Source organism: Podarcis pityusensis, assembly GCF_964106645.2.
Source record: "Podarcis pityusensis genome assembly, chromosome: 3".
In the NCBI taxonomy this organism is placed as follows: Eukaryota; Metazoa; Chordata; class Lepidosauria; order Squamata; family Lacertidae; genus Podarcis; species Podarcis pityusensis.
Window position 1 is genome coordinate 54,096,918 of NC_138026.1, and position 27,545 is coordinate 54,124,462.

Sequence of the window (27,545 nt, forward strand, 5' to 3'; positions counted from 1 at the left end):
ATGTGAGTTCCCATCATGAAATTTTACCTTTACTTTTCTTCTTCTTCTTTTTCAGTGCCATAATGGAACACAAGGAGTTGTTAAAAGTTCCCTGGGATTGGCAAATAGGTAAGAGCGCAACTTATCGCTCTAGTGGTTGCTGTTGAAAAAAAGAACCGATGTTTTGGATGTGTGCTTGCATTGTTGAACAGGCAACGTTTGTAACATCCTGTCCAAGACTGGAAACAAGATACCTTTGTAACATTCTCTGCACAGGGAGTAGTGTTTGGAATTGAGCAAGCACTGTAGGGCTTGGAAACATTGACGCTTTTCCATTTGAGCTGTGAAATGGCCAAAGGGCAATTTAATGCCCCTCGCCACCACTGAATAGCAACAGAAACTTTAGAAGAGTTTTCTCCTTTGCACTTCACCTGCTCGCTCCTGCCAGTCAGTTCAATGGAAGGGAGTGACTGAGGTGCACAGGATATTCTGAAGCCTGTTTACGCTTTCATGCTGGGAAGATGAGGGCTGAGCCCTAGGCCAGTGTTTCCAGCTAGCTCAAGAGAAAGTGACTGCATTGCATAACCAGAGAGGGGGGCACTCCTTGGGTTCACCAGTCCAGTCCCATGGACTACTGGCTCCCTGGACCTACAGTTTTTCCTCTAGTCCAACTATTTGTGCACTAGAGCCAGTGTGGTGTAGTGCTTAGTGTGTCATAATAGGAACTGGAAGCCATGAAGCTCATTGGGGGATCTTGGGCCAGTCACTATCTTTCAGCCTAACCTATCTCACAGGGATATTGCAAGGAAAAAATAAAAGGAAAGAAAAAGTGGGGTATAAGTGTAATGCAAAATAAAAATCCGATAAAGTATAAGCATCACAATTCCATTAAAAGATTAAAAGATGGAGTGTTCCAAAAGCTAACAAGAAAAGGCAGCATTTCACAGCCACCGCCAATGAGAGGAAGGAAAACAAAGCCAGCATTAGATATCCGAGTTGCTCAAAATCTTACTTCTGTCGTAAACCTATAATTGCTTCAAAGAAAACAAGACGGCGCATGAGCAGTGCCTCCACTATTGAAGGCACCACACACTATGAAATTTGTACTGGATTTCATTTTTGCACTTAGCTGAATGAGAGGAACTAATTTATGGGGAAAGGCACTGCACTGCTAAGCAGACAATTTTCCACGTAAGAATCAACATTCAGGTGCAATGCTTCCAATAAAGATGGGATTTCCTATTTCTAATGACAGAATGATCTAAGAGGAAGATATGGATGCTGGCTAGCGTCAAATGGCAAGTTGAGCACCAGTGTGCTCCTATAACAAAAAGCAGAATAATGTGCTGATCAGCAACTCCCTGTTCAACCTACTTACAAAATGAACATCAAAAGCAGCAGGTTAAAAAGCAGTCAGAGTCAACTAGTGACAGAGAGAATCCCTGAGCAGTGGCGTTATAATAAGCTTCATGGTAAACCGTTGCTCCCCTTGGGCTTTCTCTCATCATTTCCTCTAATTATTGCAAAACCTTAATAGAGAGAGGCACATCTGCCATGAAGCTCTGCCACAAGAAGTCTTAGTAGTTTTGACAGTGTGGCTCAGAAACTAAGCAACAAATCAATATAAAGGATGGTCGCGCTCTTTCTTCAAGCAGTGGAGTGTTTTAAGAGCCTTCTGGGGCTCATTTCCCTTTTAGTGAGAGGGGGAAGAAAGGGTGTTTTGTGGTGTGAATTTACAAATTTATTGGCTAAGTTGACCGCAGCAGCAGTCGAGGTATCTCAGCCAGAAACCATGTGGCTCCAGTAATCCCCCAAATTGTTCTCTCATCAAAAGCAGCTTCTCTCAGGATCCCCTTTTTCTTTTGCAAAAGCATATGCCTCACCAAAACAGGCGTTGGGACAGGTTTGTTCATACTACTATCCCGTGGCAGCGATGGGGAAACTCTGACCTGGAGACCAAATGGGGTCTATCACCTCTCTCCCGGTTTCTCTGCCTGGCCACAGCCCTAACCAATCCTGCTTTGCATTTCTCTGGAGTGCTTTTTGCCTTGAACTCTGAGAATGCTTCTTGCTTTCTGGGATGGAAGACAAAGAGCAGTGTACAAGGCAAGTCTGTGTGGAAACTAATCTATGGTGAACAAGTAAACTTTGCAATAGTTGCTCTGCCCCCACCTACCATTGGTGTGTGGGACCTGGAAGGTTGTCCAGAAGAAAATGCAGCCCTTGAGCTCTTTAGGGTCCCCACCCCTGTTTTACAACTAGAAAAGAAGACAAAGAAGCCTCAGGGATGCCCTCTAGATTGTTGGCCATGCTGTCTAGGTCTGATGAGAGTTTGAGTGCAACCACATCTGGAAGGCACCATGTTGTCCATGTTGAGATAGATTTCATATTGAAACAACAAGCAACAATTTTGTAGCAAATATTGCTAAATATACAGACATCATTCTCATTGTTGGCTGGCTGTAAATTGTGCAACCATAGCAGCTGTACTTGCTCAGTTGCCTGTTCAAGAATACCCAAATTGTGAAGGACGATGACAGACGGTTCTGGAATCTGATACAGAACTGTACTTTTGTTATTGCAGTAACTGGAAGGTTTTAATAAAGACTGTGTCAACAGCTATGTTCTCTTAGATTTTAAATTCAGCACATTTATTTCATAGCCAAGGACACATATCTGAATGCAAGAAACCACCTTGCTGAGTTAGACCCTTGGTCTCTTCCCTTCAAACACCTGTAAGAAGCTCTCAGGCAGATGTCTTTCCCAACCATGCTACCTGAGGATAATTTTAAATGAAGACTGTTTCTTCATGAATCACATGCAGTCTGCCTCAGTTATGAACCTTCCATTGAATTGGAGAATGTAGCCTTGCTGCCCTTGAAACAGTAATAGCTGTGGACCTCTGTCCCTAAGACAGTTAAATGGTTTCCACTTTTAATGGAAGGAATCAAGCCATATTCATTTTAGAACTTCACAGGCTTATAGGGCTATCTCTCGCCTCTCATCTCACATCGCATCATTATCCTAAAGGAAGTCTTGAGCCTCTTCTAAGTAGTGTGGGGTTCTTAACTTTCCTCTTAGCAGAAAATGTGCCTTTTAGAAAAGTTGTGAAGGAGAATGCTAACTGTTGTTGTTTTTCTCTCCCCCACCCACTCCACTTTTTCTGGTTCTTTGTCCTCTCAGGATTGCTCTATGTTGGCTTTAGTGCTTGTATGTTTGGCCTCTACAGCTTCATGCCTGTGGTCATTAAGAAGACTAGCGCTACAGCAGTCAACCTCTCCCTGCTTACAGCAGACTTGTACAGCCTTTTCTGTGGATTCTTTCTCTTCTACTACAAGGTAAATGGAGCAGACTTTGCATTTGAATAATTGATTGCTCTCTTGCAGGCAACTTGGTGATGCAGAAAAATCAATACAGCAAAAACAATGGCAATATCTCCAGACTTCTTTCACTCCAGAATTTATATACTTCATGTCTTGTTGGAAAGGAGTAGCCCATCACACACAAAATTTCTTCTGAAACTGCTGCATCCCATTTGGAGGTGTGACGCTATCCTTCCTGACTGTCTCTGTTCAGTTGTGACCAGCAGATGACAGAATATCTATGCAGTTGCTGGAGGTGGGGGCAAACTTTCCCTGACCCGGGGGGCGGGGGAGCAAAGCTGAATAACTAGAATATGAATTAGACGTATGCCAAATATTCTCCTGTTTCAATTTTCAGGTCAAAAATATCAATTTCAGTGGGGCTGAAATATTTCTGGAAAAGCACAGTACAAATATACACTTCTTTCTCCCCTCCTTCCTGTGTTTAGTTCCTTTTTTCTTCTGGTTGATGCTGTATCAGTCCCATTTCTTTCCTTCACCTGAAGCACCTTTCTCCTTCCTGGATTTGTCACATGGGTTATTTTGGCTAATCGGGGATCACATAGTATATAGTGAATCAGATTGTGTTATATGGAACACTCTATAGCTAGTCAGATTTGATTACATGATGGTGTCACTGAGGACAAATGAAGCTGATTGAGAGTGAGAGCAATAAATGTCAGTATAAATGAGCAGGCAGACATTTTCTCAGGAGTGCTCCTCTCCCCACGAAAAAGTCACCAGGAAATTATACAGCTCTTTGGAGCCTTCAACCCAGACAAGCAGACAAACAAAAATGTACCCCAAAAATGTGAACAAAAAAGTGAGTAATTTTGGTTTATCCCTAATAAAATTAAAAATAAAAACCTTTGAATTTATCCAACTCTGAATTGAAGGTAATGAGACTTTTCACTTATTCATTTATTTTAAAATTTAATCCTCCACCTATGCAATTTGAAAACTAAAGCAACTAACATCAGTAAAAACTGTATATAAGTTCCAATGAAGCTAGGTATCCAAAACATTCAAAATCTGAAACTAGATAGAATGCTTCCAGTATTTATTATGTGTGGCTGAAATTTAAAAACTTTTCTTTGCTTGTAAAAGGTTGTTACAAAAATCCTACAGTCAGCATTTGACCAGCTGAAGGAAGCAAGAAATTGAGATCAACAGTTCATTATTTGCATAATAAGCAGTATCAGGATGTGCACACCTGCTTACAATGGTCCAGTGTAGACATGATGCTTAACCATAGTTAGTACTATCCATGGTTTGTTACTTTAACCCTGGTTAAGGTCCTAAATGTACAATGTGACCATGGTATATGGGGAACTGTGCCTTTCCCTCTAGAAGCCTTATGTAGGGCAAGACTAATAAGGCCTGCTTGATACCTTGCAAGCGGAGTGTCTAGAACAGCAGGTGAACTGCCTTCAGGGTTTGCTCTGTGCAGATATAAGTCTTAATAATGTTAAACATAAAGCATGCTTTCAAACCAAGTTCTCAAAGTCTGGTTTTCAGGTAAACATAGTTCAGAAATAATGCTTTAATGACCAAAGAAACCATAGTTATGCAAATACAACTGCATACATAGGTCACTACTGCAGTACTCCAGTTTTTGAATTACTGGTACAACTTCCAGACTAAAACTCTTACTTTGTGCAAAACTAACTTGACATTTACAAGTTATAAATAACTCATGTACTGAATAATGTCAGCTCATCTGATTTGACTTCAGCTTCCTGTTGATCAGAATTTATACTTCTGGCTTTCGGACTATAAATGCAGCCCTGTAATTTTTGTTTGAGTTTTCCTTGTCATTTATAAGAGGAAGGCAAGCTTTTAAGCTCCCCCCAACCACGAAGCATAACACATTAGCCGTAAATGACCTATATTAATTATCCTGCTAAGGTCGGTATACTCTGCATGTTTTCCACCTGTTCTGTTTTTAGCCCAGCTGCAACCCTTCTTGGCTGCACTAATCCCTTTTGTTTTATAGCATATTGACCAATGGGCAAAAGCCTCTCTTCAGTGGAAAGTAAATGACTTTATGCTGAATTAGAATCATTTGAGCATTTTAGTACTTCTTGCAGAACATATTTTTTACAAGGCTTTCAAGTAACTGTTGTGATTTTCCCCTCCCCCTGTGCTGCTACTTTTATCATCTGAAAGCTTTATTGCACCTACAGCAGTAAATCTCTGGAAATCAAAGGGAATGTAGGAAACTAGCTTTACTGAGCTTTAGAGCTTTGGAAATTAAATGGAGGGGAGGGAAGAGGAGGGAGAGGGAACATCCAGATGTGTTTTGTTAGGATTTCACTTCCCTGTATCAGGAGGTTGTGTTGTCTTGATGACATTTGGAACTGAGGTGTTTTTTGTTTTAAATTTATTATGTTCCCCTCACATGCCAGAGCCATAGTAGGCTATATTGGTACAGGCATGATGGGCTCCAGTTAAATCAGCAATATGGCTTTATGACTGGCAATCAGCTCCAATGGGCTGTTTAATATGTAGGGAGTTTATTTCATTTTTATTATTAAAGTATAATGATTTGTGGTTAGCTGTTCCAAACAGGCCAGGAGTAGCCAGTGTCATGCTCTCCATATGTTGTTGCTCTTCAGTTCCCATCAGCCCCAGCCAGCATAGCCATGAGTCGGAGATGGTAGGAGTTTAATCCAACAAATGCAATCGAGAGGGCGCCATTTGACATAGACTTTTTTTTTTTTAAGATGCTCAGAATTCATTGAGTGCAATGAACTTCCATGTAGTGGAGGTTTAAATCCGTACTAATTGATCTCAAAAGTTCAGTTAAAATGACCAAAGGCAGCCTATTAGCAATCTTCTTGCCCCACAGCAAATATATGCATTTGCTCTAGAAGCTTACATGTGGTTTTTGCTAGGACTACCATCGGAAAGGCCTGTACCAGTGATGGATTCCCACTTCATCAGCAGTAATTAGGTGTTTTTGATTCCCAGTGCAAAGTCCAACAGTAATTCTCAGGATCCCTTGAGCAAAACCTGAGAAGTTGACAGGGCAGACTGTTCAGAGTAACTACTTCTGTCCTTTGGGACACAAATAGGGAAGGTGCTCTTTTCAAATGCAGGCACCTTCATTTTTCTTTTCCTTAAGTCAAGAGAGTGTGAGGTAGCCACTGCTTCCTCCTTGACATGAGGCTAAACCATGGGGAGCTACTAAAATGTCATTCCCACTGAAGCAGCAGCAGCAGCACACATAGAAATGAAGAACTTGGTTGCTGAAATTAGACTACAGCTGTTTGAAAAGGCCAGCGTGGACATAGTTTCCATTCTCTCTCATGGCCTTTCACATTTTAGCCTTTAAGTCACTCATTATTCCTAATGGACTAAATACTGGCATGTCCTGTTTTCAGTGATCCCCTGTTGTTTTCCTTCTCCGGATGGTTGTGTCTCATTACTGTAATGCATGGAATCCTTCAGTTCGGACAGAATCTTTTATTCACATTTCTGCGGGGCTTTGCAGTTTGGTTGTTTACCTCTCCCCACAGAGCAAGGGAAGAGCTTCTGGGAGCCAGAGAGAAAGTAAGAATAGAGGTGGGAATGAAAAGAACATACAAACAAGCCCAGTGCCTCAACATAAACTGGGGCAAATTAAGGATATATATTTATGTCAGCATTTCACATTCAACCTAAAGAGCTTTGAGAATGGCTTTAGCTCTGTGGTAGAGCATCTGCTTTGAATACAGAAGGTTCCAGGTTCAATCCTCAGCATCTTCAAGTAGGGCTGGGAATATTCCCCCATCTAAAAACCCCAGAGAGCAGCTGCCATTCAGTGTAAACAATACTGAGCTATATGGACCCAGTGATCTACCTCAGCTTCCTATATTCCTATGTTCCACTGCCCCTTCTGCAGATATTAACTTTTATTACATTACATTATATTGTTGTTGTTTAGTTGTGTCCGACTCTTCGTGACCCCATGGACCAGAGCACGCCAGGCACTTCTGTCTTCCACTGCCTCCCGCAGTTTGGTCAGACTCATGTTTGTAGCTTCGAGAACACTGTCCAACCATCTCATCCTCTGTCGTCCCCTTCTCCTTGTGCCCTCAATCTTTCCCAACATCAGGGTCTTTTCCAGGGAGTCTTCTCTTCTCATGAGGTGGCCAAAGTATTGGAGCCTCAGCTTCACGATCTGTCCTTCCAGTGAGCACTCAGGGCTAATTTCCTTAAGAATGGATGTGTTTGATTTTCTTGCAGTCCATGGGACTCTCAAGAGTCTCCTCCAGCACCATAATTCAAAAGCATCAATTCTTTGGCGATCAGCCTTCTTTATGGTCCAGCTCTCACTTCCATACATCACTACTGGGAAAACCATGGCTTTAACTATACGGACCTTTGTTGGCAGGGTGATGTCTCTACTTTTTATTACATTACATTATATTACATTAACTTTTAACTTTTCCACTGCACTTCTTGCTTATCTGCTAGCAGAGTTAATGAGAGGTCTTGATCAAGTTAGTTGCCATTTTTTCTCAGTGTTAATGTTAATTTAGGCTCCTTAGATTCTTTTTTTTTTTTTCATTTGCAAGCCAAATGCTGAATTTTAGCTTTTCTAAGAAAATTATATTCCCACTAGGTTCTATAAGCAGTTTATATCTCATTCTCTGGTAGCAGAGTCATGCATTACTGAGTGTGTTCTGCACCAGGAGGTTCAGTCACACTGTATTATGTCATTAAACCAGCAAGCCAACTACAGTAAATTCTATTCTGCACTGGCAAGATCACTCATTCTGTTTAATCTTAGATGCAGCCATTAGTTGGACTACAACATTATAGTAATTTGCACAATTTGAATGGAATATGTGGAGCTGGAAAAAGCTAGAGTTTGTGATTTGAGGAAAGGAGATGAAATAGCTGGGGAAATAACAGGAATGCACAAGCAGGTGAAATATAAACACCACAAAATATTACAGCACCATGAAGGTTTCAGATGCTGCTCAGGGAGGGAATGAGATGCTACAAAGTTCATGTGAGTATGGATGGAAACAGCAGCCCTGTGTCTAATTTCTCTGCCCTCCCACCACCATAATATTTTGAGCTATGGTCCTCATACAGTGATGCCATCACACTGTGTTTTACTCACACACAATGGGTAAGAGGAGCTTGCAGTATGACACAGGAGAGAGAGGAGGGGTGCAAAGGATGGCTGTTTTTGGCAGCAGCCCCATGCCATTCAGCATGTGTAGACATCATGTATCTACGCACATTTATACATTAAAATGAGGAAATCCCTAGCAAGTGTAAATACGTCAGACTTTCTCTCCTTAAGAAGGTACCATAGAACAAAATTATGTGTTGATACCCAAAGCATGTGGCATTCGCTTTTTCATTTTATTCATTTAGAAAATTGTTTTATATACACATTCACACACAAAAATCGGATTGGTTTACAATAATATATACAAAAAATACAAAAACCATATAACATTTTTGAAATCAAATAACTATTGTGGAAAGATGTGTTCTTAACTGCCTGCACAAGCCTGGTGGAATAGAAGTTTTCAGCTGGCTTTAGCAGTGGAAACAGAAGGTACCAGCTGAATCTCTATTGATGACACTAAAGTCTCCGTTTCTTGTTTTGATCAAATAAGCCTTGTGAACTCAGGGAATGACCAACCACGCTCCTGAATATGATCAAGCTGGGATAAAGGGGTTCAGGAGATCCTTAAGTTACCCTGGATCTAAGTTGTTTAGGGCTTTGTAGGCTATAGTATTTGTGAAGTGTATTGCCTCTCACACTTTGATGAAAATCCTAGGAAACAATCTAGAAGGTACCAGGTTGCAGAAGGCTGGTCTCTACTTGTGGCCACCAAGTCACTCCTATAGATGCTGCTGGATGTTTTCTAGCTAAATTGGCTAAAGGCAAACTACTGTCAAGCATGGGGAGCCAAGTATTTACTATAGTTAACAATGAAGGGGCACTATCCCATACTTTGCATTTAACTTGTTCCACGTTTGCCACCTCTCCTTTAACTTGCAGTAACCACATGGTTCCCTTGGTTGTCTGTACCTATTTGTTCTGCAGGCATCCTGACAATGTGCCTTTTATTCACTCCTGGGCTCTGCTGATTCCCCTCATTTGTCCTGATTACAGGTTGGATCCAAACTAAGTTTGTCACACTTTGGTCCCATTGAAATCAGTGGGAGAGGTTAGTCACAGCTAACACAAGTCCCATTGATTTCAATGGGATTAAAGTGTGGCTAACTTAGTATGAATCCATCTCTCTGTGTGACTTAAACTGTGAAAGGATCTGGGATATATACAGATGCTCCTATTTGATTATTTTGTTGGCCATTCGGTCCTTACAATTTTGATAATGTTTTCAAAGTGATGTCTCATTTACTGCTCAGCATGACTGTGAAATTGTGCTGTGTATGCTCTTGTTCAGCTACAAATGCAAACTAGGCCTTTGAAATGTGTTCAGTCAATTAGAGGCTGATTCAGAATGCAGGAAGGGAATCCAATCAAACTTCTAAGCATCATGTCTTTAAGAAAATGGTTTGCAAGCCAGGGGAATTAGATGTACTCTTCAGATGATTTTCATCTTTCCTTTATAAAACAGAGGTAGCAGCTAAGGCTATAACAGGATGTCCTTTTGATCCCTGTGTAGGAACCAAGAGTAGACCTATCCCATCATGGTACTGAGTTTGATCCAGTTTATGCCTGAATTCTAAATTTAATTATTTAGAAGTAACTATTTGATCCTTGTGGGTCTCTCTACCTGTTGCACTTCTCTTGATGCCATTGCTTAATTCTTCTCTGATATCACAATGTGCATATTAGATTCCTTGCAAGAAGTGGTGTCATTGGCTCAGCTGCTCTGATTTCAAGCATTGACCCAAGTTGCTGTGTGCTTAGGGGGAATGGGGAAACCTCAGAACAAGAGTGACTAACCTGTGGTTGTCCAGATGCTCTTGGACTCAAGCTCTCATCAGCCCCAGGGAACATGGCCAGTGCTCAGGGATGATGAGAACTGTCATCCAACAGCATCCATAGGGCTACATGCTGGTCACTCCTGTCTTAATGCAAAAGTCCATGTGAAGCTAAGGTTCAGAATTATATATATCAGCAGAAGAACATGGTACAGCATCTCCAGTGTAGCTTTTTCTGGTAAATTGGATTGTTTGTCTCTATCTGTCTACCCTTTACTTTTCCAGCCAAGCATATGATTGATGAGAATGAATTAATGGCAAAAGTCACATTCTGCCCTTTGACACTGCAGTGTGGTATATCAGACCTTAGAGATTTATAATTGCATATACAATGGACTTTACTTTTGAAAATCAATAGGTAATTGTGTGTGTGTGTGTGTGTGTGTGTGTGTGTGTTGCTCTCATTGTTACATGGGGGGTGGGGGTGGGGTGGGGATGGGTTCACCAACAGAAGAAAGATGTTACAGAGAACAAAACCAGATTTGTACCAAAAATCTTTTACAACCTATGCATGTGCAGTATATTTCGTCTGCCTATTAATGCGCATTTGTTGATGCACACCTCTGTTCAGCGGTCTTGTATGTTTAGACCACTGACATCTCTGACACAAATTATTTAGTTGTTTTATGCAAATGGATCTTCCATGAAACCTTGAAAGCACTCTGCCCTGTAAAGGGATAAGGAACGCAGGGAGCTGCCTTAGATCTGATCAGATCAGATAATTAGTTCATCTAGCTCAGTATTGTTGGCTCTGTCTGACAGTGACTCTCCAGGATCTTGGGAAGAGACCTTTCCCATTACCTGCTTGCTGACTCCTTTAGCTCTTTTAACCAATGGTCATCCAAATGTTGTTGATCTCATCAGCCCCAGCCAAGTTGGTCAATGGCCAGTGGTGATGGGAGCTATAATTCAGCAACATGTGGTGTGCCAAAGGTTCCCCACACCTGAATTAAGCCATGATCTTTAACCCACACAATCCAAATAAATTCAGCTGAAACCTGTGAGAGCTTTCTTACCTCTTACAGAATTCCTCTGTGATCTTCCCCAGTTTTGTATAAGACATTCCACATTAGTTCTGTGGTAAAATCTGTTGCTCTTATGCTGGCAGCTGTTATCCACCTTTCAGAAATGTTAGCAAGAATTTTATAGGATCATGAATGTTTCAAAGCAGATGAGATGCCTTGCTCAGGCTCTGCTTCGCAGAATATTTTGCTTCTCAACTGGTAGAGAAGGCAGCAGGAGTGACTGGTAAGGTCTATAAATCTGTGGTTTTTAAGTAATTAAATATACAGTAGTAAAGACACAACAAGAAAGAGGAAAAGTATATTTCTGTATAAAACCCATGATCTGCTACTTGAAAGAAATTGCAGTCCCTATTTAAGCATGTCTTGAAAACATATTGAACAATGTAAATAACTTCACATTTCTTTTTTTTAATCTGCCTTCTGTCTGTAAGGTACAACACATCTTATCTCATTGTCTGTTGCTATTACACAAAATATTCCATTGCCTCCAGTTGACCACATTGATACCACTGGCCAGAGGCAGGGAACACTCATAGACCTGCTTGGCAAGACCAGGAGGGCTCCCAGATCAGGACTGCTTTCCTCCTTCCTGGTCCTCTTTACTGCTATGTTGTGCTAAACTAAGCCAAAGTTTGGCTTAGTGTGTGTGACACCTGAAACAGGTCTTGTTGTTAAGCTCCCTAATCTGAGCTGTAGCCAAGGTTTGTGCGTCTATAAGCCATAGTTTGGCTTCCTGTGTCATGCAGACCAGGCCAGTGAAATGCTGTCAGGATATGAGATGAGTTACGGAAGGAGAGACAGGAGCTGCTTTCAAAGACAAACATTTTCTTTTTGGGGGTAACATCATTTTTTTAACCCAAAGCCTCTGATGAAGAACAGATCTGCAACAAAAACTGTGCACTTGCTAAAAACATCTCTCATTCATTGGGGCTACTTTGGTCCAGTGACTGTATAATATTTTGGTACAAAACAACGTCTAAGCATAGCAGACCCTCAGAGAAACCTCAGCACTGCAGGCTTGCCAGGTGACTTACGCAATAACTCATACTGAAGTTAATGAGCTTGCAGCTGCAAATAACTTGCTTCTCTCTGTATGGGAATGAGATACTTTTGTATGAGGGAGATAAAAAATATTTTTTTCTGGCAAGTCATACTAGATGCAGACACTGTAAACCTCAGTGACAAAGAAATAAACAACAGATCCAGGCTCCATCATTTATGGTGGCTTTGCTTTTGAGCGCCATTAGCTTCAAATACAGCAATGCAGAATCAATTACTACTGGCAGCTGACACTTTATTAATTTTTTACACCCACAAACAAAGCAAACCCCCCCCCAAAAAAAACCTCCTGTCAACTGCTGTCTGATAAATTGAATCACTAGAGAATATTAAAAAGTGAATAAATCAGAATAAATATTAAGCTTTATGTAGAAATGTTCCTGAATTGCCACCTCTTTCACCTTCATGACACTCAAAGACCGCTAATAACTGCTTTAGCATTGACTGTCGTTAGGTTAGCACTGCCAATATGTATGGAACATTCAAGTATTTTTATCTCTCTCAAATAAAGCCATAGACACCAGGAGGATGCTCTGGGGTGACTAATGATCCACTCTTTTAGCAACTTTGAGCGACTGTTGCTTTGCTGTTCCAGAATCCTCAATGTGTAATCCAATCCCTATAGTGCCTGTCAGAGACTCAGTTTGCAGTCTCCATCTTAGAACTGAGTCTAAAAGCTGGTCTTATGTCTGCAACATCCAACCTATTTTTTGTACTTTTTATGCATTTTCTATTTCTGGTCCTACCTCCCCACCCCCCAGTGCTTTATGTTGTAGTTGTTGTTGTTGTTTAGTCGTGTCGGACTCTTCGTGACCCTATGGACCAGAGCACGCCAGGCACTTCTGTCTTCCACTGTCTCCCGCAGTTTGGTCACACTCATGTTTGTAGCTTCGAGAACACTGTCCAACCATCTCGTCCTCTGTCGTCCCCTTCTCCTTGTGCCCTCAATCTTTCCCAACATCAGGGTCTTTTCCAGGGAGTCTTCTCTTCTCATGAGGTGGCCAAAGTATTGGAGCCTCAGCTTCATGATCTGTCCTTCCAGTGAGCACTCTGGGCTGATTTCCTTAAGAATGGATGCGTTTAATCTTCTTGCAGTCCATGGGACTCTCAAGAGTCTCCTCCAGCACCATAATTCAAATTTATCAATTCTTCGGCGATCAGACTTCTTTATGGTTCAGCTCTCACTTCCATACATCACTACCGGGAAAACCATGGCTTTAACTATACAGACCTTTGTTGGCAAGGTGATGTCTCTGCTTTTTAAGATGCTGTCTAGGTTTGCCATCGCCTTTCTCCCAAGGAGCAGGCGTCTTTTAATTTCGTGACTGCTGTCACCATCTGCAGTGATCATGGAGCCCAAGAAAGTAAAATCTCTCACTGCCTCCATTTCTTCTCCTTCTATTTGCCAGGAGGTGATGGGCCCAGTGGCCATGATCTTCGTTTTTTTGATGTTGAGCTTCAGACCATATTTTGCGCTCTCCTCTTTCACCCTCAATAAAAGGTTCTTTAATTCCTCCTCACTTTCTGCCATCAAGGTTGTGTCATCTGCATATCTGAGGTTGTTAATATTTCTTCCAGCAATCTTAATTCCGGCTAGGGATTCATCCCTTTCGCATGATGAATTCTGCATATAAGTTAAATAAGCAGGGAGACAATATACAGCCTTGCCGTACTCCTTTCCCAATTTTGAACCAATCAGTTGTTCCATATCCAGTTCTAACTGTAGCTTCTTGTCCCACATAGAGATTTCTCAGGAGACAGATGTGATCAGGCACTCCCATTTCTTTAAGAATTTGCCATAGTTTGCTGTGGTCGACACTGTCAAAGGCTTTTGCATAGTCAATGAAGCAAAAGTAGATGTCTTTCTGGAACTCTCTAGCTTTCTCCATAATCCAGCACATGTTTGCAATTTGGTCTCTGGTTCCTCTGCCTCTTCTAAATCCAGCTTGCACTTCTGGGAGTTCTCGGTCCATATATTGCTTGAGCCTTCCTTGTAGAATTTTAAGCATAACCTTGCTAGAGTGTGAAATGAGTGCAATTGTGCGGTAGTTGGAGCATTCTTTATGTATGTTTTATGTAGCTTTCCACAATTTTGTGGACAGTTGGTTAGCCTTAATAAACATATTGGCCAACTGCCCGAGGCAGTCAGAGAAAGTAAGTTCAGTGGTTTTTACACTTTCATCTTACATGAAGAGCAGCAGTCATGACCCAACAAGCCACCAATTACTTTAAGTCTAGCAGGAGCAAGATAACAGAAGCCCATCTGGTTCTACAATGTCTAAACAAGCCTAATTGCCACAGTACTGAAGGTCTCATCTCAGACCGTATCACGGAGGCCATTGCCACATGAAAGCTGCCGTTCAGCACTGACTGCTCTTTGACATGATATTTTCAGCTGTCAAGGCAACAAGGCATTTATATTAAGCCATGCAGCATGGTGAATACTGGGAAGGCTCTTGCAACAAGCAGAAGAAATGTTGCTTACCCTGGATCAACAGTTGGTTTAAATGCCTTTTGAATTAAACTAAGTACTGTTTTCTTAAAGGATTAAAGAAACACAGAAGGATTATCAAAGCACATTCCTCCTAATAACTTCAATCCTGCCCTTCTAACATTTTCCTAAAATGAAAAAAAAAGGCATTCTTTGTGCAAAACCAAGTCACTTGGTTATATGAACAGAGGAGAAACCTATGAGTAATCTTGTTCAAATTAGTACATGAGGACCCCATGTAATGGCTTATAAATTGCACTTGTCAATCATTGGTGCATATTCTTGAATACAAGTTTTAGGCTGTCTCTCCAAAATTTTGTTTTATCTGAAGCTGAACAAGTTTTCCTTTCAGTTTATCTTTGGTTATTCATACTTCAGTTATTTGTACAGTATATATTTTGACTCCTTTCAGTTTTTTATGTGCCTAATGCTGGGTCTGGGTGTGGGGTGGATTGAAGCTCGACTCGTGGTCTGTTGACGGATCTGTGACCAATTTCTGGTGGGCTACCTAGTGCATCCTGTTGATGAAGAGTCATGCCTAGAAGAGTTTCTGAGCATGCACTCTTGCTTTGTTAAATTAAAATACATTGGGCTGTGATTATCATCATGTATTATTAGTTTATTATTCTACTCCATGCCTAACATAAAGGTGTTGGAGGAAAGTGATAATCTCACCTACCCTTTCTTTGTCCTTCCCACAATGGCCTCAGTTTTATTTGTATAATAATTCATTCTTCTTAAGGTTCTTTTGACCAATGGATGCAATAACATATCAAAGTATGCTCCCCTTTACTTTACTTACTTTATTTATGAAGTGGAGAAAAGGTGGCTCCAAATCCCATTTAAACCTCCCTTTAATGTCAGCATAACAGCAAGTCCGTACCTGTATGGCTCTTTTAATACAGCACTCATTCGTGCTATGGAACTGGTGGACCTGATGCAGAAGTGCTGAGCTCAAAATTCAACCAACAGCTCAGCTCACTTAATTCACAGCAGCTTAGTTCACTTTGTGCTGGTGCCAGAAATTTGGACTTGGTATTTAGTTGGAGTGTCATCAAATTTTTAGCCTGATGCTGCTCAGGTGTGGGTTTTTTTTATGCTGTTTTCATTCAATGTCCTTGAATGGATATGGTAAAATGTTGTTTTTGTTGCTGCTCAGATCACACACACACACACACACACACACATTATATTTGTCCTTTGTCACTTATTGCTTTTGTATTACCACTACAAAGAATGTGAATAAAGTCTTAGAAATAAATTCCGCACACATGCTGCACTGTGTTCAGTGGCGCTCACTTCTGTATAAGCTTGCATAGGATTGTAGCCTTGGTTCATCTTTGATGTGTTTTTTCACCATGCAGATGTCTCTTGATAGAAATCACATAACCTCTGTTGTGCGCTTTTTTCCAAAGCAAGATTTTTTTGGGACATTGTGCATCCTCTTTCCTTTTGTGCCTTGATTACCTGTCACTTAACCGCATCTATTTTTCTTCCACCACACTGTGTTTCTTGGCAAGAAATTCTAGATTTTTGCAAAACCTCAGAACAATTTTTTGCAAAAGTCTAATAAGCAAATGTGCATTGTACTGACTTGCATAATTTATCTTTCGTACTGAGTTCTCATTTGACAAGTAAGTGTCCTATTTAAAAGTAAAAACTTCTTTAGAGAGGAAAGATTTCCTGAACACAGGCCATGTCTGCATTTTGCTTTCTGTAATTTTTCATATTGTATTGTTTAACTAGCATGCCTCTTACCAGCTTATTTCTGTTTAGTTTTCAGGACTATATCTTCTGTCGTTCTTCACAATCCTTGTGGGGCTGGTGCTGTACTCCTCAACGTCCACATATGTTGCCCAAGACCCACGGGTGTACAAGCAGTTTCGAAACCCTTCGGGTCCTGTTGTAGACTTGCCAGCCTCTGGGCAGCTGGAACCGTCAGTAACATACACCAGCCTAGGCCAGGAAACGGAAGAAGAACCTCACGTCCGAGTCGCCTAATCTCAGGCCCTTGCCACCCTCAGTGGAGTTTGTATCTCCATTATCTCTGTATCATTCATAGAGAAAGGTATTTACCGGATGCAGTTACTCAGGTGGGCTGCAAGGTAGCAAATAGGGAAGGCTTATTAAAAATACAAACTATATTGTTTCTACGTGTGTATAGCCAAGAGCATTAACTCTCAGTCTTTTGCGTAGGGCAGTGCTTTTCAAGCTGGGGCTCCTCACATACTTATCAGGGCTCCTTAATGAAAAGTTCAGCAATGGTGGGCAACTTTCCTGCAGGAGGGCTTCCTTACTGCTAAGTTACCCTTGGGATGTCCACAGCAGGTATGTTCAAGGGTGCACACTCAGGTCATGGGCAGCAACAGGGAGGTCTGATTGGCCTGGCCAGTGCCATACCTGAACTGAGTATGCACCGTAGAACAACCCCCAAGAATGTGATGCAATGTGCTGGAGCTTCCTGGCAAGGGGTCCTTCAGCAGATGAGCTGATGTGAAAAGCAGGGTGGGGTAGGAATTCAAACCAGGGTGCAGGCAGCACTGCTCAAATTCTGGATTGCCTGCTGTGAACAGACCCTCTACCTCAATTCTGCCAATACTCCTGGTGTGCCCACCTTTACCACCTCCCCACTCTTCCCCAAGGCAAAATACAGACGAACAAAAACTCTCCCTTGAGGAAGAAGGTGTGATTAGGAGGTACCAGTGGCGGGTGTTCCCGTCAACATGCAGAGCACTTGACTACAAAATCCCAGGATCCCTAGCAGAAAAAGTTCCTCTGCACCATCAGCGCCTCCCAAGGGGTAAAGATTAGGCTGGGCAGCAGTTCTCACCAGGAATCCTGAGTGTTGTAAACAAGTCCCAGGTCTCTGGAAAGAAAAGGCCTTGTTCTGTGCATAAATGGGAACTCCCACCATTTTCCTACTTCCTTTCTTTCTTTCTCAGGGTGGGAACAAGGGTTGCCTTGGGGGAGAGGTGTAGGTGGCAGGTGCTCTGCAGGGCTTTGGGTGTTTGATTGGAACACTTGGGTGGGGAAAACCCTTAGCACTTTTAGGGTGAGTGGAAATGCAGTGGCACATCCCTAGTGAAAAGGGTCTGTAGTGTTAGGGTTATAAAAAGTGTTGGCTTTGGTAATTCGCAGCTAATGCAAGAAAGAAAGACTTGAGTCACGTGAAACAACATGTTCAGAATGCAAGATGAGATTCTGTAATGAACAAAGGGATCTTTCTGCACCTCTTGGAGGTTGCTTTGCCAGGGGTTATATAGTGTTTCAGCAAAGCCACAGTTGTACAGTAGGCCCACTTGCACGCAAACACCCTTCAGCTGTTCTCCAATGACCTTGGTTCTGTGCAGGAAAGGGCAGGTTAATCACAGCGCCTCTATACCCCAGTGCCATTTTGTTCATTCAGCTGTCTTAGCTACCTGGTTGCCCATCCTCTAAAGAATCATGTGTTCTGGGAAGCCAGGGGATGGACAACTATCAATATCCATCTCTATTCTAGGAATAGGTCAAAAACAAACATTTTTGCCCTTTTTAAAGAAGTACTTGCAATTGCGAAGTAGTGAGACGTTGACCTTTTTAAATTTTTTACAATCGCCTTACTGGTAGCTGAGGTCCTCCATTCAGTGAGAAGGAAATTGTATTTCCTCTTCAGTGTCTTAATCTTGCTGACTAACAAAATGAAACAATCCCCATTTCTTACTCTTTGAAAACTGAATCTGTCCTAAGAAAGTACCTTTTTCTATTTTTCAATTATTTATTGTGGGTCTTCTGGCAAAGGGGAGAAAGAATGGGAGCACAGTTTTATAGACTTCTCTGCATTCAAGGCGAACACAAGGCCAGATGGAGGTGGCTCAGGCAGTGTTGCGAACTCTGCACGTTCCTAGGCCTTGCGCTTCACTCCACATTTCTGATGGAGGCACCCTTGTGGAGACTATTCCTATTTCTTCAAACTCTTGGTCTGCTGGATTTAACTGGGACTTGGAATTAAATATTCTCAAGTTTTCAAGCTAAAAATATTTGTGTGCACCGCACCTTTGCCTGCATATCAAGTTGTTGATGCTAGAAGATGCCTGTGTGTTTGGAATCCCTGTGTGTGGCCCAAGCTACACAGTTTATACAAAGATACATAACCAAGTGAAAATGAACTAGTTATTTGAAGGGGGGGGGAGTAAATCAGGCTCAGAATATCTCGGTGTAATCATGGGAGCAGGAGTGGGGAAAGGAAGTACTTGATCAGTTCTCTGCCAGTTGTTTTCTGGTCAAATACATATTTGGCTCCATATACATAGGGTTGTATTCAACAGGGCACTACCACTAAGGTTCTAGCAGCATAAGGATTTTTCTTCTGCGTTGGAACCTCCTCCCCTATCCTCTCCCCTGTCCCTTAAATCTGTCCTGGAGGCTCCCCCAACTTCAGAACAGGTGGCATAAGACACACAGGAGCAGGAGGAGAGAGGGGGAAGCAGGACTCTTTGCAGTGGTTTCCACTAGTACAATGATTTAGTTTAACATGGTCCATATTTGCTTTTTTAAAGGCAATTGTTACTCCTTTCCTCCCACAGTAGAATGGGAACTGCTGCTTCCCATGCCGCTCTGGTGATGTAGACACCCCAAAGTCACACCAGAGGAGTGGTTGGCATGCCAGTGTTGCACCAGCTCCCAGGATGGCACAGCTCCCAGTCCAGCACATGGACTTTAGTCCTCCCAAAGGTTGCTGAAGTTGGACTGCTGTGTTTATAAGGGAAAAGGGCAGCAAGATCCTCATTCGTCTTGTGACATGTGCAAACCTCCTACCTTTCTGCATGAAGCCAAAACCGCTGCAAATTTCATTTGGCTCACCTTGATTTGCGTGCTTGTTTTCGGCTGAAAACAAAAGAGTCATTGATTTATCTAGAGCTCTCTCTCTTTGAGAGACAGGAAAGGTAGCTGTGCCTGAGTAATAGGAAAGTGTTTCAAGAGATTTCCTTACAATGGAAGAGTCAAATAACTTCAGTTATAGCTTCGCCTCCTCACTGGTGACCGTGAGAAAATGCTATTTTACCTACCTCAAGGGAATGAGAGTAAAGATATGAGACTTCAAAGTAATTGGATGTTTCCCAAATGAGCTGGGGAGTGCCAAGGAAACACTTTCTTAGATTCTTAGCAGGGTTTGCAGCACATTTGACGCAAACCACACAAACCATTTCTGTATGTAGAAAACTTGTTGGCTGAAATCTAGTCTTCTGACAATAATTGACCTTTGGGGAATAGATTGGCATTTGGGGAGGGGTGTTATGGACCCAAAAATATTATTCCTGTGAGAAAACTAAAGAAGAAGAAAAAGTGTCACCATGAAAGAAGAAGGATTTCTGCTAAGAAAATGATTACTCAGGGATGCTTGTGTGCAGGAAGACCCTGTGTGCAACTAATGTTGCATGCAGAAAACTGGTGTGGCACATGGCATTGACCTGAAGGAATGCGTTCATAACCTCAGTGAGAGATGGAGAGAGGAAGGTGTCCGCTCCCTTATCCTGTGTAGGAGTAATGTGATTCCATGGAGTAAAGTTTACTGGATACCTGCACACAGAAGAACCCACAGGGAGTGATGTCTGGATTAGGACCATTGGCAGTGGGCAACAGTGCTGCAATCAGGCCTTTGCCTACACGTTCACTAGTGAATTTTTACATGCATGAAAAATGCAGCAGTGTGAAAACGGGGCTGCTTCAGGCCAAACTAGTAAGTCAGAGCCATTTATATGACTAATTCATTCTGTGGCAAAACCGGTAATTTCTGCCTTGCATCCACCAGCAGTCTTCTTCAATTTTACAACCCCCCCCCCAAAAAAAAAAACCCCCGCGCATGTTAAGTGGCAAAATTCACTGCAGTGCCAAGGGTCCTCCAAGTTGTATTTTAAAGGACTGGCCTCCCATGTATAAAACAATTATATGAAATTAACTTTCTCGTCATTTGCTTAGGACTGGGGTGTTTTAATAGGTGATCATTTGCACATTTAGCATGAATGTCTTTCCTGAGAGTCTACACAAGGCCTAGGCATTGCTTAAATATTGCTTATATCCTTAAGTTTGTGCTTTGTTTAAGCTTCAATATTGGATTCTCTCTTCTGTTCAAGCCAGTCTTTACAAATACAGGGTTCGATTCTGAACATACTTAGGTGCATCAAAGAACAGGGCTTGGATGCGTCCAGGTGTGTTCAGGTGTGGAGCCTTAATTGTTCTCTCAGGTTTCCAATCAGAAGTCTACTGGTGGCCATCACCATCTCCCCACATTGCTTTTGCTACCTTTTATACCAATTAAATACCTTTCTCTGAATCTGTTGTCTCATGTTCGACATAACAATTTCTTGAAGAATTTATGTGTTTGTTTCCTGCTTAAACATTCATTTTGCTTCCTTGTATCTGAGGACTTTTATTTTTTAGTATTTATTTTGTAAGCCAAATGTTCTTGTAGATGGGTTTTCCCCCCATTTCATTTTTATGACACTAATTTGTAGATTTAAGTCTCAGTAGAAACAAACCATATGGAAGGCATCTATCAGCTCTCTGATGAGAATATTTACCAGAACTAGACTTTGCAGTCTATAGATGGCTAGAAACTTACCACCTGAAGCTATTTTTCTAGGATAATTCAAATTATTCCACTGTATGGAGGGAAGTGGGAATATTCAGAAATGCACTGTTCAGTCAGCCAAACTGTGTTCTTGCGCATGTTGCCGAAACATCATAACTTATGAAACTGCCTTATTCTGAGTCGGATCATTATACCGTTGAGCCCAATATTGTCTTCTCTGGCGGCAACTCTCCAGGGTCTCAGGCAAAGTCCACCAGCCTTGCTGACCTCCTTTTCTTGGAGTTGCTGTGTTTTGCACCCAGCACCTTATGCGTGCAATTTATGTGTACTACTACTAAGGAATGAGCCTTTCCCAGTCGATACTGTCCAATACTAGAACAATAAATTTTTGTTTGCTGTATCTGATTAAAGAACATTGGGGAGAAAAAAGGAAACACTGGTATAAATTTATAAACATTATATAATTAAAAATGAGGCCCATCCCATCAGAGAAAGTTACTTAAAAAAAAATAGTTTCATTTCCTACCATTCCAAGAGTTGCAGTGGACACCAGCAAAGGTCTTTCTGTCCAGCAAGTAGCTACACCACCAGCTTAAAAACAATCACTTCACAAGTACTGTATAGGCCAATTCCTGGAATAAAAGTCCTGTTGGTGCTGGATGGGTAGTAGCAAGATACTGAATGAAAACTAGTGGACAGCTTGGCTTTTCTTCCATGCACAGACTTAAAGGACACAATCACCAACCACAGCAGACCAAGCAATTAACATTTTGCACCACTGTGTCAGATGAAGATGTTTCAATGTATAGTTTAGATATTGCTAACTTGTGCCATTAACATTTTTGACAAGTGTGTAGTATTTCCTCTCTTTTTTTCAAAAAACCAACCAATTTAGTATTCTTGAGCTAGCTATAAATACAAATTTTACCCCATGGGTAGGATTTTAATTGTTAAATGCCATAATAAAGCACACTAATTTTGACACTTACAAATGGAAGTAAGAACCAAAAAAACACAAAAGCGAAACAAATGTCCAACAACAATGTTCAGAGAAGTTGAACAAATTCTCTTCTGTTTTGATATTTGCATGCTCCAACATGGACTGGCTGTGGCAATGTAATGCCTGTATAATGTTTTCAAATAAAGAAATACATCCTTTATGTAAGCCAAGTTTGTATTTGTTCTGAATCCGGTTCAAGAGGGCACTCTGAATCACTGGGGACAGGGCGCTCTCTTTTTTCTTTCAAGGGAGGGGCTTCCTCCAAATCTGTCTGTTTTCTTCCTCTGAAGGTCGAGATGTTAATTCCTCATAGCTTTTCTGTTTCTCTGTCTTTCGTCTCATGTGTCCTTCTTTGGTAGCTCTCACGATATTTTCATATTTTTTAACCTCCCAGAGACTCAAGTGTTCCTCATATACAATTAACCTAGGTGCAATGTGCATTCATGGCCATTAGGGGGAGCTGTTGGTTTGTTGCGCACCACTTTGCAATGGGTTGACGTTCTACCCATGCAGGAAATGCAGGAACAGGATGTGGGTCTCCTCTTTGTCTCCAAGCCTGCAGCTCTAGGCTGCTGGCAACTGCTCTGGGGAATTGCTGCGTGGAAGAACAAAGAAAACCGACCAAAACATTCTGCCATTTTGTTCATTAGCTGATATTTCCTGGGGTTACTGGAAAAGGTCATAATAATTTTGTATCTTCCTCAAAGGCCTATATGGTTTTATTCAGCTCCAGTAATGGACTCCTCCCTCCACCCCCAGCTGGAACCTACCTATCTCAATCCAGGTAATTTGGAAAAACTGGTTATCAGGCCAGTATTTGTGGGCTTCTTCATGAAAGCCATTTGGGGGGAAACCGACTTACAGATTTTCCATATCTGTCCTGTGTAGCTTACAACAGGTGAAAGACAATATCATAAACTAAGGAATAATAGTGTGTTCCTATTGATATTTCATTTTTTGCAACTTTTGGAAATGCTAAAATACAACTGCCAAGTATATCCAGTTGAAGATATGTATGTTTTATTGGACTTTATTTTGGGGGGCAGGAAGGGGGTGGCTTTGAAATTTCTTATGTACAGCTCTTTGTTTCATTGGTTTAAAATGGACAGTGTAAGGCAAAGGCTGTTTCAATGTCTGCTAAGGCAGAAAGTTTGAAAAACAACCACTGAACATTACCACTTCAAATAATCTCTGATACAAGGAATCAGCAGTAGGAGTTATATCAGTTAATTTCCATCCATTTCTTTCCTGGTGAGAGGCAGGAATGCAAGTGAACATCCCCTTTGCAAAGCATTTAAAATTAACTTTCCATTTGGATCTTTTCTAAGCCACACGCTCACAACAACGTTGAGTGAGAGAGAATGCGGAAAACAACAGACCACTTGTCTATGCATAAAAAAATCAACACACGCCAATACATTGGAGACACTTTGCACGTGCATTGCACAGTTATCCCACATAAACTGTATCTCACAGGATCTTGCTGTGAATGCATATTGGAAGGGAAATTGAACAACGGAATCCTATGTAGCTTTGGTAGAACAAAATAGGGGAACCTATTTCTGTTTGATACTGGCAAATGCTGAAGATGCACCATTTTACTCTGCCACCTGAGATGTGTGTTTTCAAGGCCAAGCCTTTTCATGTAATTGCAATCTGTTTTAACTGTTTTTAATTTTTAATTGTTGCAACTCACCCTCGGATCTGCTGGTAACGGGCAAATAATTATTATTAATTCCTGGAATGTAGTTTGTAACAGAGTTAAAATTCCCAGTTCTGTTAAAAACTTCAGTTCCCAGGATTCTTTGGGGAAGCCCTGATAATTAAAGGGGCATAAGAGTATTTTAAATGTATGGTTTGGATGATCACCTCTTAGTTATGGGTTGTATCCAAAAGTGTCACTCAGTTGATGGTAAGGCAACAAAATGGAGAAGTACCGGTAAATAATCCCCCCCCCCCCCATAGAGGATTGGAGGCTCAGGGTTTCAATCGGAGAAATTTTCCTATCTTTATAGCACTGATAATATTCTCCTGCCACTTTCAGCTAGAATTTACCTGGGTGCCTTTGTCAGCCTAAATATAAAGGTTCCCTGGAAGTAATCTATAAATGTATCTTTTCTCAGAATAATTTGTACATGAATAGTATCAGGCAGAAGAATGCTGGCATCTTTTTGTCTGCTCTTTGAAAAATCAAAATGGTTCAGTTGTTACATATTTTAATCACACTCACAACCCTGGGCAGTGCTTGAATGATTGAAGCCCACCTCCAAAATTCGCAGTAGCTGAGAAGAGTCATGCCTCACTTAGTCACATTTTGGGTGCATTTGGATTATAGTGTTAGTTTTCCTGGTTATAATGCTAGCTAGCATGTTTATCCTGGATTCTGACGTTCTTTTTATACTACGTTAACTGGTACATTAGGGAACTGTGGCCCTTTTTAATTGATAGACCATCACGTTGCACTAAATTTTAAGTGGCGAGAAAGAACTGTATGCTGGATTACTACCTCAAAGTGTGTCATCTGAAATGACAGTTCGAAATTCTCATGATTTCCCCAGTTAACCAGGTTGCAAACTGACTTTTTCTGGATGCAAAGAACACAGAAGTGAGCACTAAACTTCTGCTAGATGCGGCTAGTTTTCCAGAAGTGGCTTTTCCGTTGTGTGAAAGATCCCATGAAACAAGGAAATGTATCAGGTAAGGAAACATAAGGAAACTGAATAAAGTGCTCTCTGAATGCAAAGGATTCTTCTGAGAGCCCAAAACAGTTCAGCCCCCATGAGCTGGTGCCCCTGCCTGACACAAGAAAACTCATAGATCTTGGAGCCCTACGTTGGCTGAAATGCACCACATTTCAGCATATGGTTTATCCAGCTGAGCTACTTGGGTATGGGCAGCAGAAATAGATCTGGATCTACTGGTAGAGATCTAGGTGACTTGCAGTTGATTTACAATTATTTCTGACCCCCAGCTGTTTAACAATAGCAGCAATAAAATGACTCCCCCCCCCCAATTATACTGCTAAAATCAATAAAGCCTGGGGTAACCAAATGTGGATTTTTGTCTGGAATGACTGTGAGCTCAGTTCCATTCAGGTACTCAGAACAAATTATTGGGCTTACCGGTAGTTGCTTGGAAACACCATGTTATTTAATTCTAAGTGTCTTCTCTTGGTGAATCTTGGGGTTCTAGTGTAAAATAAAGTTGATTCCACAAGCCTGAGGCTTGCCCATCCAATATACACTATGTCCCTTTGGTGACTGGCCCTCCTCAATGGACACTGTAGCATCAAAAACACAGTGTTGGTAAGGAACAAATCAATCTTATTCAAATGCCTTCCCAAAAAGTAGGACTATCCATCATATGCATAACTGCACAATTCCCAGTTATTCCACACCATCTAAACTACAGTGCACCACCAGCAGAGAGCTAATCCTGCAGAGCTAATAGTTCCTGGTGACTTGTTACTTTTCAGGAAGAAGAAGCTGATGAAATTCTTGAGTCCCTTCCCCACCCTTCATTCATGGGTGGGTGGGAGCAAAACAGAAGTGTTTGTTAGAGATCAGTTGTTTCTGCTCAAACTGTTGCAAGAAATGGAGGTGGATCATAAGTGTCTAGTGAGTTTCCCTGAGTGATATGATAATGATTTAGTTTCCTATGACAAATGTGCAGGGAACAGAATCACGCTCATGCTAGGCTGAGGAGCTGAGATTTACAGGTGTGGAATGCTAGCAAATCTCATCTGTGGCAAAGGATCAGTTCCTAAGGGGCTTTGCTTGTTTAACCCAACCCTGCTGCTCCTCCGAAGACCACACAGGCCTGGCTCCTTGTCAATTTTCCCATCCAACTAGCAATCAAATTTGCATGCTCTTTAAAATACCCTTTTCCCAAATGAAATTATCATGGGGATGGAAAGTTGAGACTAAACACGAGAATAATCAAAAGTGTCTTATTATGTGGCACGTGAGTTAGCTTTTGTTTCAATTCTCTAATGTAGCTTTTGGCATTAAATACATTTTTAGAAGCTAAAATAGGTCACACATACGCTGACTGGTGCTGTATCTGTTTTATGTCTCAGACGCCTGACTTTTGCCTACATTACTTAAAAAGCAACGGAAGAAAAAAGAAAAGACAATTTATGAAAGGGGTGACAGCTTGATTCTATTAAAGGTAGTCAGATTCTGATTAGCTGCACTTTCCCTTATGTCAATATTCCTATTCAATTAAACAGGCCAAGGAAAAGCTTTCAAGGGAGAAATACACCCTGTACCACCCCCCACCCCCATGCACATTTACTGCAAAAATCAGTGCCACTTTCTTCAATGGGGTTTTAATCATGTTGAGAGTATATTGACTAGATCAGTAGTAGGGAACCTTAGGCCCTCCAGATATAGTTGGATTCCAACTCCCATCACCCCCCAGCCAATTTGTATGGCACAAGGGCATTACTGCAAGGCAGTCATGAAGAAAGGCAGCCTGAAGTGTTGATAGAGTAACTCTGGTGAGATGGCTGCGACTCAGATTCAAGCCCAGCAACCCACCCTCCTTTATGTTTTCATAATCTCAAGTCTAGACTTCTGCAACACACTGTGAGGGACTGTCCTTTATGATTATTCAAAAGCAAAAAGGGTTGCTGGTGTTCTGTTAAGTGTAGGTGACCATGATCACCCTACTAAGTGTTTGTTCAACGGAACTAGCTTTCCAGAGACAGTGCGCTGATTTTGATTTTTTGCCTAAAGATCCACAGAAGGTTTGTGCATTACATATTCAAGAAATGGGAGTTGCAGTTTGCTGAGCTACATTTTCATTTGTCCCTTGCATCTGAGAAAAGAGAGCATTTTAAGCTATTGTGGCAAATAACTACTGCAAAACCTAACCTGATTTTTAAAAGCCATCTAAACAACTGTTGATCCCCATATCTTCTAGCAGTGAATTCCATAAGTTAATCCTTGTGCTGTACAAACTTATTTTCTTTTGCCTGCTTTGAATCTAATGCCACTCAGTGGTGCTGAGTTCTGTTATGAGTGAGCAAAAATATATCCTCTATCCAGATTTTCATTTCTCTCTTCAAAACAATTTCTCCCATCAACTAAAA

At 41.4% G+C, this 27,545-nt stretch overlaps 1 protein-coding gene and 1 long non-coding RNA gene across 6 annotated transcripts in view; both read left to right on the plus strand.

Annotated features, from left to right (window-relative positions):
* The window catches only part of SLC35F1 (solute carrier family 35 member F1), a 194,726-nt gene extending 172,390 nt beyond the window's left edge, over positions 1-22,336 (plus strand). The window contains exons 6-8 of the mRNA XM_080999729.1: positions 56-108; positions 3,163-3,317; positions 16,659-22,336. Coding sequence (XP_080855855.1) covers positions 56-108; positions 3,163-3,317; positions 16,659-16,883 — 433 coding nt within the window. The 3' untranslated portion in view covers positions 16,884-22,336. The remainder of the gene's footprint in view (positions 1-55; positions 109-3,162; positions 3,318-16,658) is intronic.
* Positions 22,337-22,685: 349 nt separating this feature from the next.
* The window catches only part of LOC308473904, a 36,239-nt gene continuing 31,379 nt past the window's right edge, over positions 22,686-27,545 (plus strand). The window contains exons 1-3 of one of the 5 annotated variants that reach the window (XR_013984381.1): positions 22,693-23,234; positions 25,009-25,147; positions 26,529-26,620. This is a non-coding gene — a long non-coding RNA (uncharacterized lncRNA). Of the gene's footprint in view, positions 23,235-25,008; positions 25,148-26,528; positions 26,621-27,545 lie in introns of all 5 variants that reach the window. The other 4 variants (XR_013984380.1, XR_013984382.1, XR_013984383.1 and 1 more) reach the window with 4 other exon arrangements.